This window comes from Nannospalax galili, unplaced genomic scaffold (assembly GCF_000622305.1).
Source record: "Nannospalax galili isolate Female #2095 unplaced genomic scaffold, S.galili_v1.0 scaffold229, whole genome shotgun sequence".
NCBI classification, from domain to species: Eukaryota; Metazoa; Chordata; class Mammalia; order Rodentia; family Spalacidae; genus Nannospalax; species Nannospalax galili.
Window position 1 is genome coordinate 3070093 of NW_008360328.1, and position 12064 is coordinate 3082156.

Sequence of the window (12064 nt, forward strand, 5' to 3'; positions counted from 1 at the left end):
GGAGCCTTCAGAGCTGGAAGCTCATCGTCATTCTGTCCTTGGACCGATTCCCTCAGGCTGGCTGCCTTCTAGAATTAAGGGATTGGGGGTAGGTGGTTCTAGGTCCACGTTGCGCTAGGTCTGATTCATAGACTTGTCCCTGGGCCAGCCTTGTCATCTGGGAGCAGATTGCCGACCCCCCCCCGCCCCCACACCAGGTCTTCTGTACATTCAAGGCCTCTATCATCTGAGATTCCCAATGGTTTCCAGCCATTCCTCAGGCTCTAGAGGCTGTCACCAAACCTGGTGATATCTTTGTCCTCTCTTCTTTGTGCCCCAAGTTGAACTCCCCTAGACATGGAATGTTCTTTCTTATGGAAGTCATACCTGCCCTTCAGCAGCTACCTCTTCTGTCAGTTCTGATACTTTAAACTGGACATGTTTTCTCAGGACTCTGCCTGTGGATGCTGTTTTAACCCTGAGCTGTGGCCAGCAGTGGGCATGCCTGCCTCTCACATTAGGCTGCCATAGTTGAGGGCAAGGTCCTGCTTCTCATTGTGGCATCCCAACTTGTGGCCCTTGGTTGGTCTGCAGTATATATGTACTAAATCGTATATGTATATGTATACCAAATTGTATATGTGTATGTATGCTAAATTGGACTACCTTTCTCTGGTCCCCAATGAAGTCTTTTTTTTTTTTATGTGTATGCATATATTGTCTTCATGTAGGTAAATGCACTCTTATCATGCAATGCCTGTGGAGGACAGAAGAGGCTGTCAGATCTCTTGGAACTGGAGTTATGGATGATTGTTAGGTGCCATGTGGGTGCTGGGATTCAAACCCAGGTCTTCTGTAAGAACAACCAGTGTTCTTAACCACTGAGCCATCTCTCCACCCCCCCCCCCAATGAAATGTTGAAGCAGCAGTCGCTGCTGTTCAGCTGAACTTATTAAAAGTCACTGACCCATGCATAAGTAAAATAAGGCAAGGCCGCTGCTCACACAGCCACTTTCCACTCTGTCTCCAGAGTGTGCCTGGCAGCACAGTTGGTCCCCAGGGTTACCTAGTCACCTGGGCACCTGGCATAGAAGCAAGAAGGAGCAGCTTATCTTAGATGGATGTGATTTTAATGATTTTCCCGGAAAAGTGTGACCTGAGGCTGCTCTGAGGATGCAGGGAACATGGTAGCCCCATCAGGGCTCAGCCAATCAGAGGGCAGAATGTCTCTGTCCTAGCTGCCAGTAGCCACCTTCTGATTGTGACTGAGAGACTTGCCAGGGCGTGAGAATGTCCAAGTCAGTTGAAAGGGAAAGAGAAAGGCTTGCCAGGCTCATGACCTGATTAAACAAGCTTATACTGTGGCTTCAACTGGCCTATCTCTGCCTCTCTCTCTCTCTCTCTCTCTCTCTCTCACTCCCTCCCTCCCTCCCTCCCTCCCTCCCTCGTGTGTGTGCATGTGCATGCTTGTGTATGTGCATAGGAATGGAGGCCAGTGGACAGTCTCTGGTGTTGGTCCTTAGACACTGCCACCTGTTTTTCTGTATTGAGGTAGGATCTCTCTGTGGCTTGGAGCTCCCCAAATAGGCTCTTCTGGCTGACCAGCAAGCCCTAGGGATCCACCATCTCCACCTCCACAGTGCTGGGATTACAAGCATGCCCCACCAAGCCTGACTTTTTTAATGTGGGTTTTGGGGATCAAACTCAGGTTCTACTAGTGTGTGTAGGCAAGCTCTTTACCAACTAAGCTGTCTCCCAGTTCTGCACTCCTGCCTTAACTGAGCCTGATTTAATGTGCCCAGCATGATTTTCTTCCCAAGAGATGTAAAGAAAGAAAATAGCTCCCTGCCAGTGTCACGGCCCCTTGACACATGGGTACTTACTTGCACGTGGCTGGGGACCTGTTGGGCAGCCCTGGTCGGGTGCTGAGCTTACCTGTTCTCTCCTGTAGTACATCTTTGCAGATGCTTATGCCCAGTACCTCTGGATCACGTTTGACTTCTGCAGCAATATCCATGGCTTCTCCATCCCATTCCGGGCAGGTGACCTCCTCCTCCACAGCAAGGCCTCCAACCTCCTCTTGGGCTTCGATAGGTCTCACCCTAACAAACAGGTAAGTCTCTTCTGGTGTTCCCTTCCCCCACCCCCCTCCTTGTGTGTTTCTCCTGGGGTTTTCTAATCTGCTTGGGTAGATTATGTGTCCTTTGTGTGACCTCACCTCCTGCCTCTCCCTCCTCCTCACTCAGACCTCTGTAGCTACTGTTTCACTTACCACAGCTAAGGAACAGTACCTCCCCCTGGCACCTCTGCCTGTGTCCCTGCCAGCACTTAGCACCCAACACTTGGCAGGCCCTGTGACTTCAACATCGGCCTTTTCTGGTGCACATGCACCATTTCCAGTCTATGGGGGAGATTGAGGCCCTGGAATTAAAGCAGAGAGCTGTGTGCGAGGTGTCGAGTCGGATCTCTTCTGGGACTTCTTGCCAAATTTCTGTTTGACTTCCCTATCCTCAGCGTTATTTATTTTGTTTGATCCTCTTTATGCTGAGATCAAATCCCGGTAAGTGCTCTACCTGGCAAGTGCTCTACCTCTGAGCTTCACCTCTACCTGAAGTATACTGTTTTGCATTTGTCTGAAGTTAGAGTAAATTTTAATATTCCGTGTTTTGTGCGTGCCTGAGAGTTATAACACGAATGTGTGTACTTTCCCCTTTGAATAAGGTTTGAAGGAAACCTAACAGTTGGGAGAGAGCCTGCGTAGGATTTTTGTCTCAAGGTTAAAATATGTCAAGTCAAGAACACTGGTTGCCTGTAAACCTGCAGATCCTGTTTGAATGGATGGCTGGGGAGTCTTGAATGCTTTTGCTTAGAAGCACCTTGAAACAATTCTTTGCTTTGTGGTTGTTTAACCAGAACACAGCTCTGTTTACCTTTGCAACCCTTGGGGAGTAACCTGAGCATAGGGGCGGGGTCAGTTTATCAGTGGAGGTGGAGTATTGTTATTTCTGGGCTCAGGCTTAACCACTGCTGTCTGCAGGTTGTGGGGCCTCAGCAAAGGTGAGCGGGTTAATTCCTTATGGCCAAGTCCATGTGTTCATTTGATGCTTGTGGTGCTCTGGACTTTGCCAGGGCCCTCTGCAGTCTGCTGAAATGACCAGACTTTTTAAAATTTAATTCAAATTTTTTTTTTTTTGGTGCTGGGTACCACTTATGTGCCAGATAAGTACCCTATCCTCTAGCTATTCCCATAGCCCACAGCTTGCATTTATCTCTCTTTTTTAAAAACAGAATATCCATTTTATTATTTTAACATTTTGTGTGTGTATAGTTCATTGACATTAAGTAGGTTCATGTTGCTATGCAACATCACCTCCATGCAGCTTATCTCATACAACTGAACCCCCTTGTCCATGGTAAACCTCAACTCCCCATTCTTTCCTGCCCCCAGACCCTGCTGTCTGCCTTTCTACCTGCAGCTTCTGTGACTTGACTCCTCTGGGTCCCTCTTCTAAGTGGAGTCATACTCGATTTGTCTCTTCGTGCTGGGATTACTTCACTAAGCATATTTTCAATGTCCTGGGCTCCAGCGTGGCCATGATCTGATCTCCTTCCTTTTCAGGCGATTATACCTTGTGGCTGTGCTGCACCCTGTTCATCTCTCTAACCCTCGGTAGACACTTCCATATTTGAGTATTGTGAATAATGCTGCTACTCTACAAGGTTTTTTATTTTTGTTTCTCTAATGTTAAGGGAGAAGCCCAGGATAGGCCTCGTGCCTGCTGTAAGCACTCTGTCACTGAGCTACAACCCCAGGCCCTACCACAGGATTTGTAGGATACTTTCCTATTCAAGCAGTGCCATTACCTGGGTGCTGGTCTTGAGGAAGGTCTGATTTCTGATAACCAATAAGCAGGAGGCAAGTCAAACTCACTTTCCTTCCTGCTGCGATGGAGAGCAGAGCTGTCCTTCCCTCTCTGCCTGTTTGCCTCCCGTCGTGTGGTACATTCATTACATGTTTCTTTTGAATGTCTGCTAAATACCTGGGCCCTGAGGTGACCTCAGTGTCTGTCCTCACAGTGCCCTGTGGAGGGTGGGCTTTCAGTGGATGCTAGGGCTCATGCCGTGTGGGTGGTACATGCATCTCACGTCACTGCCACTTCCTATCCTTTTGGTCTTTGCAGCTATGGAAGTCTGATGATTTTGGCCAGACCTGGATCATGATTCAGGAACATGTGAAGTCCTTCTCTTGGTAAGTTGTGTCATGTGGCAAATCCTGACTTCTAAAACCTCCAATTCCCTTCTGGCTCCTCCATGCTTAGATTAGATTACATACTTTGGTATGATTGTGACCAGAATATTTGACAGAAACAAGTTAAGGGAGGAAAGGCGTATTTCAGCTCATAGTTTCAGACAGTGTTCCTCTTGTCTTGGTAGGGGAGGGTGAGGACCAGCTCATAGCAGCAAGAAGAGTCAGGAGGCTGGAGTTCACAGCAAGGCACACGAGGATGCAGAAAGCGAGGCAGGAACTAGGAACAGAATTAGCTCTCAAAGGCCTGACCTTGTTTACTTACTTCTATCAGCCAGGCCCAGGTTCCCAAAGGTCTCATAGCCTATATAGCTGGGAGCGGGTGTCCAGAACAGCCCCGTGAGAAACAGTGCACGCTCCAGCTCTGACATGGTAGACAGACCTTTTGCTGTCATCTGAGGTGTGAGGTGCTTAGCTCGAGAAATACATCGTCCAGGCCTGAGAATTAGAGCTCAGGAGGGGTGAGGGAGGAGGGGCATCCGTGAGAGGAGGGCAGAGCTTTGTGTCTTTCAATCAGCCAGGGAACTTGGGGAAACCTTGAGGCTCTCGCATGTTGTCGAGCTCCTAAAGACTTCCGTGTTTTAGGGCATTGTGTCACAAGTGGGATTTTCCTCCATATATGATTCAGACAGTGGTACATTCATTACATGTTTCTTTTGAATGTCTGCCAAACAAAACCTGCTCCATCTTTTCGGTTGAATTGAATAATCTGTGGATATGGTTATTAAGGAGGCTATAGTTTAGGATGTAAGACAAGACAGCTTGTGTACACATCCACATCACACATTTTCAAGGAAGGACAGAAGTACCAGACAGCTTGAGAAGCTGAGGAAGGGCTCTTCCTTCCTAACGAGAGGCTCATGGACAGCTTCCTGGAGGAGGTTGCTCTTGACCCAGGCTGTGCATGGCAAGCAGGAGGCAGAAGACAGCATGTGTAGTTGTAGAGGACGGGAATTCTCAATAGGAACAAGATGGTCAGAGGCAGCAATGCACTATTATGGTACTTAGGTGGGAGGCATTGAGTCTTATGTTTGGCCAGTTCAGACAGGGTACCAGATGAAGTTTGTGAAGAGAAATTGGTATAAGAATCTGAAGTCTTGCAGAGGTGAGATGGCTCAGCAGGTAAAAGTGTGTTTCTTGCCAAACTTGATGACCTGAGTTCAATCCCCGGGATCCACATGGTAGAAGGAGAGAACCAATTCCCATATGTTGTCCTTTGATCTGAACATGATGTACGGTGGCATGCACATGCTCAGGCAGGCAGGCAGGCAGGCAGGCAGATAGACAGACAGACACATACATACACACGTAATAACAGAAATTAGAAAAAATACACAGTGCTTGAGAGGAATTTGGATGGAATTCTGGGAGCAGTGGTGAGGGGCAGCACAGGCTTTTGAGGAGGGGGACAAAGTAGAAAAGCTTGCTTCAAGAAATATACCATGTCTTTGATTGCCTGTCACCTCATACTCTGCCAGTAATGCAGCATGTGACCTTGAACACAGAACTTTGCATGTGCGTAGTGCATGTGTGGGACAGATTCTTGGGAGTGGGAGTGAGTGGGTTCATCTTGCTGTTCATCATTCGGTTCCCATGAATAACTGAGAGACACCACAGACAGTGGCTTCCTAGTGGACTCTTGAGCCTCCTGTCCTGCAGGTATCTCTCTCACCTCCCCATTTTAGTGTCTAGGATCAGTGCAAAGACAATGTGGTCATCGATTCCACGTTTGTGCTCACCTGCAGTCCGTATGGATATCCTGTTGTCTCAGTGACCTGTGTGTGTGTGCGCATGTGCACACGCATGTGTGTCTGGGTGTCTGTACGTGTGTACATGTGCATGTGGACACCTGAAGTTGATACCAGTTTCTTTCTTGATCACTCTCCACTCTATTTATTTAGCAGCGTCTCTTGCTGAACTTGGAGCTCACCAATTCTGCCTAATTTAACCAGTAAGCTTACCCTGGGGAGGGATCCCCATCTTTGCCTCCCTAGTGCTGGGATTACAGGTGGGCTACAATGCCTGCCTGTCTTTTGTATGGGTGCTGGGGACCTGAACTACAATCCTCTTGCTTGCATAGCTAGTGCTCCATCCAGTGAATCATCTCCCTAGCCCCGTGACAATCTTTTTTATACACTCAGAATTGCCCACTCAGCCACTGCCCCACGGAAGGCAGAAGCCACTGCCTTACTCGAGAGTTTCAGCTGCTCTTTCTGTGTTTACTTTTGTCCTACAGTTCATCCTCAGGGAACAGGCAGAGTGACACTATGGAAATCAGGTCAGACTGTATCTGTTTGCTTTTGAACCTTCCTGTGTGTGGTGTGTGTACATTTCTGTGGCATTGTGTACGTATGTGCAGGTGTATGTGCGTGTATATGGGAGGTCGATGCTGGTATCTTCTCCCTCACTCTCCACCTTAGTTTTTGAGATAGGGTCTCTCACCGAACCTGGAGCTCACTGATTTGGCAGGCTGACTGGGCACTGAGCTTCTGAGACCCAGTCTTCCCCAACCCCAGTGCTGGCATTACATTCATGTGCTGCCTCTCCTGTGCTTTACCTGGTATTTAGCAGGAGATCTGAACTCAGGCCCTCATGCTTGTGCAGAAGGCACCTTAACTGCTGTGCCATCGTCCCAGCCCTCCTTTGAATCTTTGGATGCATCATTGTTTGTCTCAGATGATGTGCTGGTACACAGAGTCCAGGGCTGTTCTCTGCCTACAGTGCTCATTCCTAGCTTATGCTTACAGTTTTTCCCCTAACCTCAACAAACTTTTACTCAGCTAACTCCCTCTAAATGAGACTTATCCAATGCGTCTTATTAACTTAAACTTTATTGTATATTTTAAAGTGTGTAATATGATGTTATGAGACAGATATAGTTAGTAAAGTGGTTACTATAGCGAAGCTAATTGTTTCTGTCATCTCACAGTTCTCTCTCTCTCTCTCTCTCTCTCTCTCTCTCTCTCTCTCTCTCTGTGTATGTGAAAAGAGAAGCTGTAGTGTATTCATTTAGCAAAAATCCCAAAGACAAGATTTGATTGTGAAGTGTAATCCTCAGGCTGTGCTTTAGCTCTCTAGACTTCTTCATGGTACAGACTCACATGCTACACAGGCACATGTCTGCTTTGATCTTTTAACTTACACCTCCTACCTGACCTCCACTCCATTTGATTTTGTGTAAAAGTCTAAGTGGAAGTGGGAACATGTATTTTTTCTTTGATGTAGCATAATGTCTCCTGTTTATCCATGTTGTCACACAATACCTCCATTTTAAAGGCTAATATTCCATTGTATGTATATACCAGAGTGTCCTTATTCATACTTTTTTTTTTTTTGTCAATGATCACTTAGGCTGTTACCTTATCTTGGTGTCCTGGTCATTGTGATTAATGCCTCAGTAAACGTGGGAGCGCAGATATACTCAGAGGCGGTGATTCCATTTCCTTTGGGCTGTGTACCCAGAAGAGAGACTGCTGGGTCGTACGGTAGTTCTGTTTTTAATTTCTGCAGAACCCTTCTTACTGTTTTTCACAGGCAGGGTGGCAGTCTCAGGTCACATGGTGTGGTGTGGGTAGGTGGTTCCCCTTTCTCCACCTTCTCCCCAACACCCTGTTGTCTTTTTAATAATAGTCATTCTCCTTCTGGGGAGCTGGTAGCTCCCCATACTTTGATTTACATTTCTAGGCATCTAAACACTCTAACTTCCATTGGTTCTTCTATATACTGTTCTTTGGGGAGTACTACGTTACACTCTAACATACGATTGCTTGGTTTGCTTGTCTTCAGAATGAAAGCATCCCAGGGAAGGGGCTCCTGTTACTCTTGCTGAATCCCCAGGGAAATTGTAACTTCGGTAGACTTTGCCAGGTTTTTGTAGACATTGTCAAATGTGTATTCATCTCAGTAGCACAGAATAGTGTCTTTCTCTACTGCTAACGAGACAGTGCCTCATTGTAGCTCTAATTTACATTTTCTCATTATGAATGAATTTGAGTGCCTTTATTTTGCTTAAGGATCTTTTTTTTTTTTTTTTTGTGAGCTAGGGTCTCATGTAGCTCAGGCTGGTCTTGAACTCTCTATGTAGTGGATAATGACCTTGAACTCCTGACTAAGAATCATTTTTATCTCTTCTTTTGGGACATATCTGCTAATGCCCTTTGCCCTTTTACTGTTAGTCTTCTTGTTGATTTCTGGGAGCTCTTTATATAGTTGAGACAAGCCCTTTAGCTGTGATGCAAGACAGGTTGTATGTGTACACATTTCTGGCAGTGATCATTTGTCTTTTGAGTTTTACCTGCAGTTCTAGTCTTCGTTAAATGTAATGGACCAATACGATAAACATATTATCTGTTGTTTTAGTTCTTTGTTTGAAGCTGAATGTTTTCAAGTTGCTATTACTTCCTTAGTAACTAAGGATGCTGAAGATGGAGGGAGAGTGGGAGGCCCCTGCAGCTAAATGTCTTTCGTGGACTTCCATTTCATGGAAGGCAGCTGTTTCTGACCCTTTGGTATTTTCCTTGGTCAGAGGTTATGGTATCTTAGTAGAATTATAACTACAGTGTCATCTAAGGGCAGCCTCTACCCAGGGGATACTGTTATAACTTTCCTTTGTCTTATGAGGATACATTGATCTTTTATCACTGCAAGAAAAAACATATTAAGAGGATAAAACAGCAGGATTACTAAATAGAGGAATTCTGAGTTCAGGAATTTGCTTATAGTAGCTTCTGCAGACAAGCAGGTATCTTGGAAGGGACTGGCCCATCTTCAGGTTACTTGGGGGATTTCCTTCTAGGAGTCTACATAGTGAGAGTGTAATATGATCTTCCTGAGAATAATAACACAGGTTTGATCCAGTAGGCTTGGCAGCCTGAGAGCAGTGGTGGGAGCCAGTAATCCATGTTGTCTAGCGCTGCAGACTGGCAAGACAGGGCAGGGGAAGACTTGTGAGGTTGGAGGGACTCAGGGGTACCCTGTTCAGCCTCCTGGAGGGACTGTGGGTGAGGTAGGTGGGGCCCAATGACTATGCTCAGAGGTAGCCATCCTTGGAATTTCCCAGTGGAAGATAGAACAGGAAGTAACTAAGAGAGCCTGTGGCCCTGGAAGGTGGGGAGGTGCCCCAGAATAGGAAGCTGTAGATGGAACTGATCCCAGAATTGGAGGTCCAGATAGGGAGGAGGGAAGAGAGACTGGGGTGTTCTATCTCTGAACCTTGGTTTCCTCTTTTGGCTGGAGAGTTAGGGATAATAGAAACGAGCTTGTCTCAAAATATGGCAAGAAGGGTTTCTTCCTCTCTATCTTTTAAATATACCCAGCACTGCCTTTTCATTTGCATATCCTCTAGGCTAGAGGAAGTACTTTAATCAGTACTTCTAATTGTGGAGAAGAGAACATGCCACCAGCTGCCCCCACACAGAGCATCTGATTGGGAAGAATGGATCTCTCCCACGCTGGGCCCAGGCTGCTGGTTTCTCCACCACTGTGCTCAGAGTCCAGATTGTAGGGCAAACATCAAGTCTTTCCCCGTATAAAACAAGACCTTCCCTTTTCAATTTCTTATCTTCCTTCTTCCTGTGTATGCATGTGTGTTCACATGCACATGTGTGGAGGCCAGAGGTTGATCCTGGATGATTTTCCCAGTTACATTCCATCTTATTTTTTGAGACAGGGTCTCTCACTAAACCTGGAGCTCACTGGTTGGCTGGGCTGGCCAGTCAGCCAGCCCCAGGGATCCTCCGGTCTGCACCTCACCAGTGCAAGGATTATAGGACATCGCACCTTGCTTTTTATATGGGTACTGGGGCTCTGAACTCAGATCCTGTGCCTACCCAACGGGCACTTTACTGAGTCATGTCCCCAGCCCTACTTTTTCCTTTTTAAAAAGCCTGATTGTTTCCTTTGATGAACATGCCCTTGACAATCCATCTTGAGGACTTTGAAATGATCACCTCCATTGTACTGAGTACCATGGGGCATTTGGAACTGTACACAGGCATAAGTGACGCATTCAGTTAATGCCTGAGTCATCTCTGCAGGTCGACTGTGGGTTTCTTTTCCTCACTTCCCGGTTAATTTTCCATTTGCTGATCTGCTGCCCTTGGCGTTCTTGTAAATGTAGGGAAGGCTGGACAGATCAAGTGGTCTTCCCAGCTGCTGGGTGGGGCTTTCTTTGGGGACATTAGTCTGATCTTTCATCCTGCAGCTGCAGTTGGGATTAGCATATTTAGTTGTGGTCCATGCAGCCAATGCAGCAAGCATCTCTTCAGCCAGGGGTCCTATTATCCCAACGGTAGTAAAAGAAACGCAAGACATAGCCTCTCTGAGTCCATGTGCTGTATCCAAGAAACTTGAATAAATACATGAGATACAGTGTGTAAAAGAGATCATTGTAGTGTAATGAGACTGATTCCAAAATTCACCTGGCCTCAGTACTTGTATATGGTATTTGAGTTAAAACTTGTATAAAAGCCTTGAAGGCTATATAGATGTGTGGCTAATATTGGGGGGGAACAGGAGCATTGGAGTGGACTTCTTGGGGGATGGGGACTTGAATGTGACCTCAGGGGAGAGTAGGATTTAGTTGGGACCGGAGTTTGTACAGAGGGTACTTCTGCACAGGGGTGTTTGGAAAAGCATAGAAGGCAAGCGTTGTCCTCCCTCTTTCAGGGACATCCAGTCTGTTGGCAAAGCAGGCACCTCATGGGACACGAAACGTACTGGCAGGAAAACTCGGGATGGCATGGTTCAGTGACGTCAGCAGGGGACAGGCAGGGCAGAATCCAGGGGACAGAGCTCTTGGCTCAGAGGTTCCCAATGTGCTGTGTTTTTGAAGCTACAGCACCTTAGGGAGCTGCCTTCATCTGCTGAGGACCCTAGCTTCAGGCCAGGACCTTGCCAAGTGCCTGCAGCAGCCATTGCTTATTTATTTGGAACCATTCCCCTCCAGCTTTTTCTCCTTTTAACAGGCAGGGCCACAGTTTGCTTTGGAAACAGCCATAGCCGCATAAAACACCCAAAGTGGCAATTCCCTTGCTTCTATACTGAGCTAGGGAATAACCAAGACTCTACTTGAGGCACAGAGAGTATCATTTGTAGCTGGTACCAAGAGGCCTTAGATCCTGAGCACAAAGCCTCCATACCTCCAGTGATTAAACAGGGGAATGATAACATTTCTGTTTTCCTTCCAGGGGAATTGACCCTTATGACCAGCCAAACACCATCTATATTGAGCGGCACGAACCCTCTGGCTTTTCCACGGTGATCCGCAGTACAGATTTCTTCCAGTCCCGGGAAAACCAGGAAGTGATCCTGGAGGAAGTGAGGGACTTTCAGCTTCGGGACAAATACATGTTTGCTACAAAGGTGGTGGTGAGTTGAACACACTCAATAAACTGCTTCATCAGTTCTTGTGTAAGATCTGCTATCCATTCAGTGAGTTTGCGTGAAAGTGACTGCATGATGTGTTTGGAGTCGCTTGGCTGAGCATCCTGGGCATCCGTAAACATTACAGAAGGACTTGAAAGATGCTGGGAGGTCAGAGTGAGAAGTTTAGGACAGGCACTCAGAGTGTCAGGAGACTCTAGGAATTTGGTTATTGCCTGGTAGTCAAGGAGCCTTGACAAAGAAGAATTTCTTTTTCTGTGTGAGTGTGTAGTATTTTATGTGCATCTGTATCTGTGTGTGGTACATGTATGTATGTGTGTGGGTATGTATGTGTGTGCACCAGTGTATGGAGGTGAAAGGCTTATGTCAGGTGTCTTCTTCATTTGTTCTCAACCT

The 12064-nt window shown here is 46.7% G+C and overlaps 1 protein-coding gene across 1 annotated transcript in view; it reads left to right on the plus strand.

Annotated features, from left to right (window-relative positions):
- Sorl1 (sortilin related receptor 1) overlaps positions 1-12064 on the plus strand; it is a 189418-nt gene that overhangs the window by 32306 nt on the left and 145048 nt on the right. Inside the window, exons 4-6 of the mRNA XM_008826021.1 lie at positions 1931-2092; positions 4161-4228; positions 11473-11653. Of these exons, the coding sequence (XP_008824243.1) occupies positions 1931-2092; positions 4161-4228; positions 11473-11653 (411 nt within the window). The remainder of the gene's footprint in view (positions 1-1930; positions 2093-4160; positions 4229-11472; positions 11654-12064) is intronic.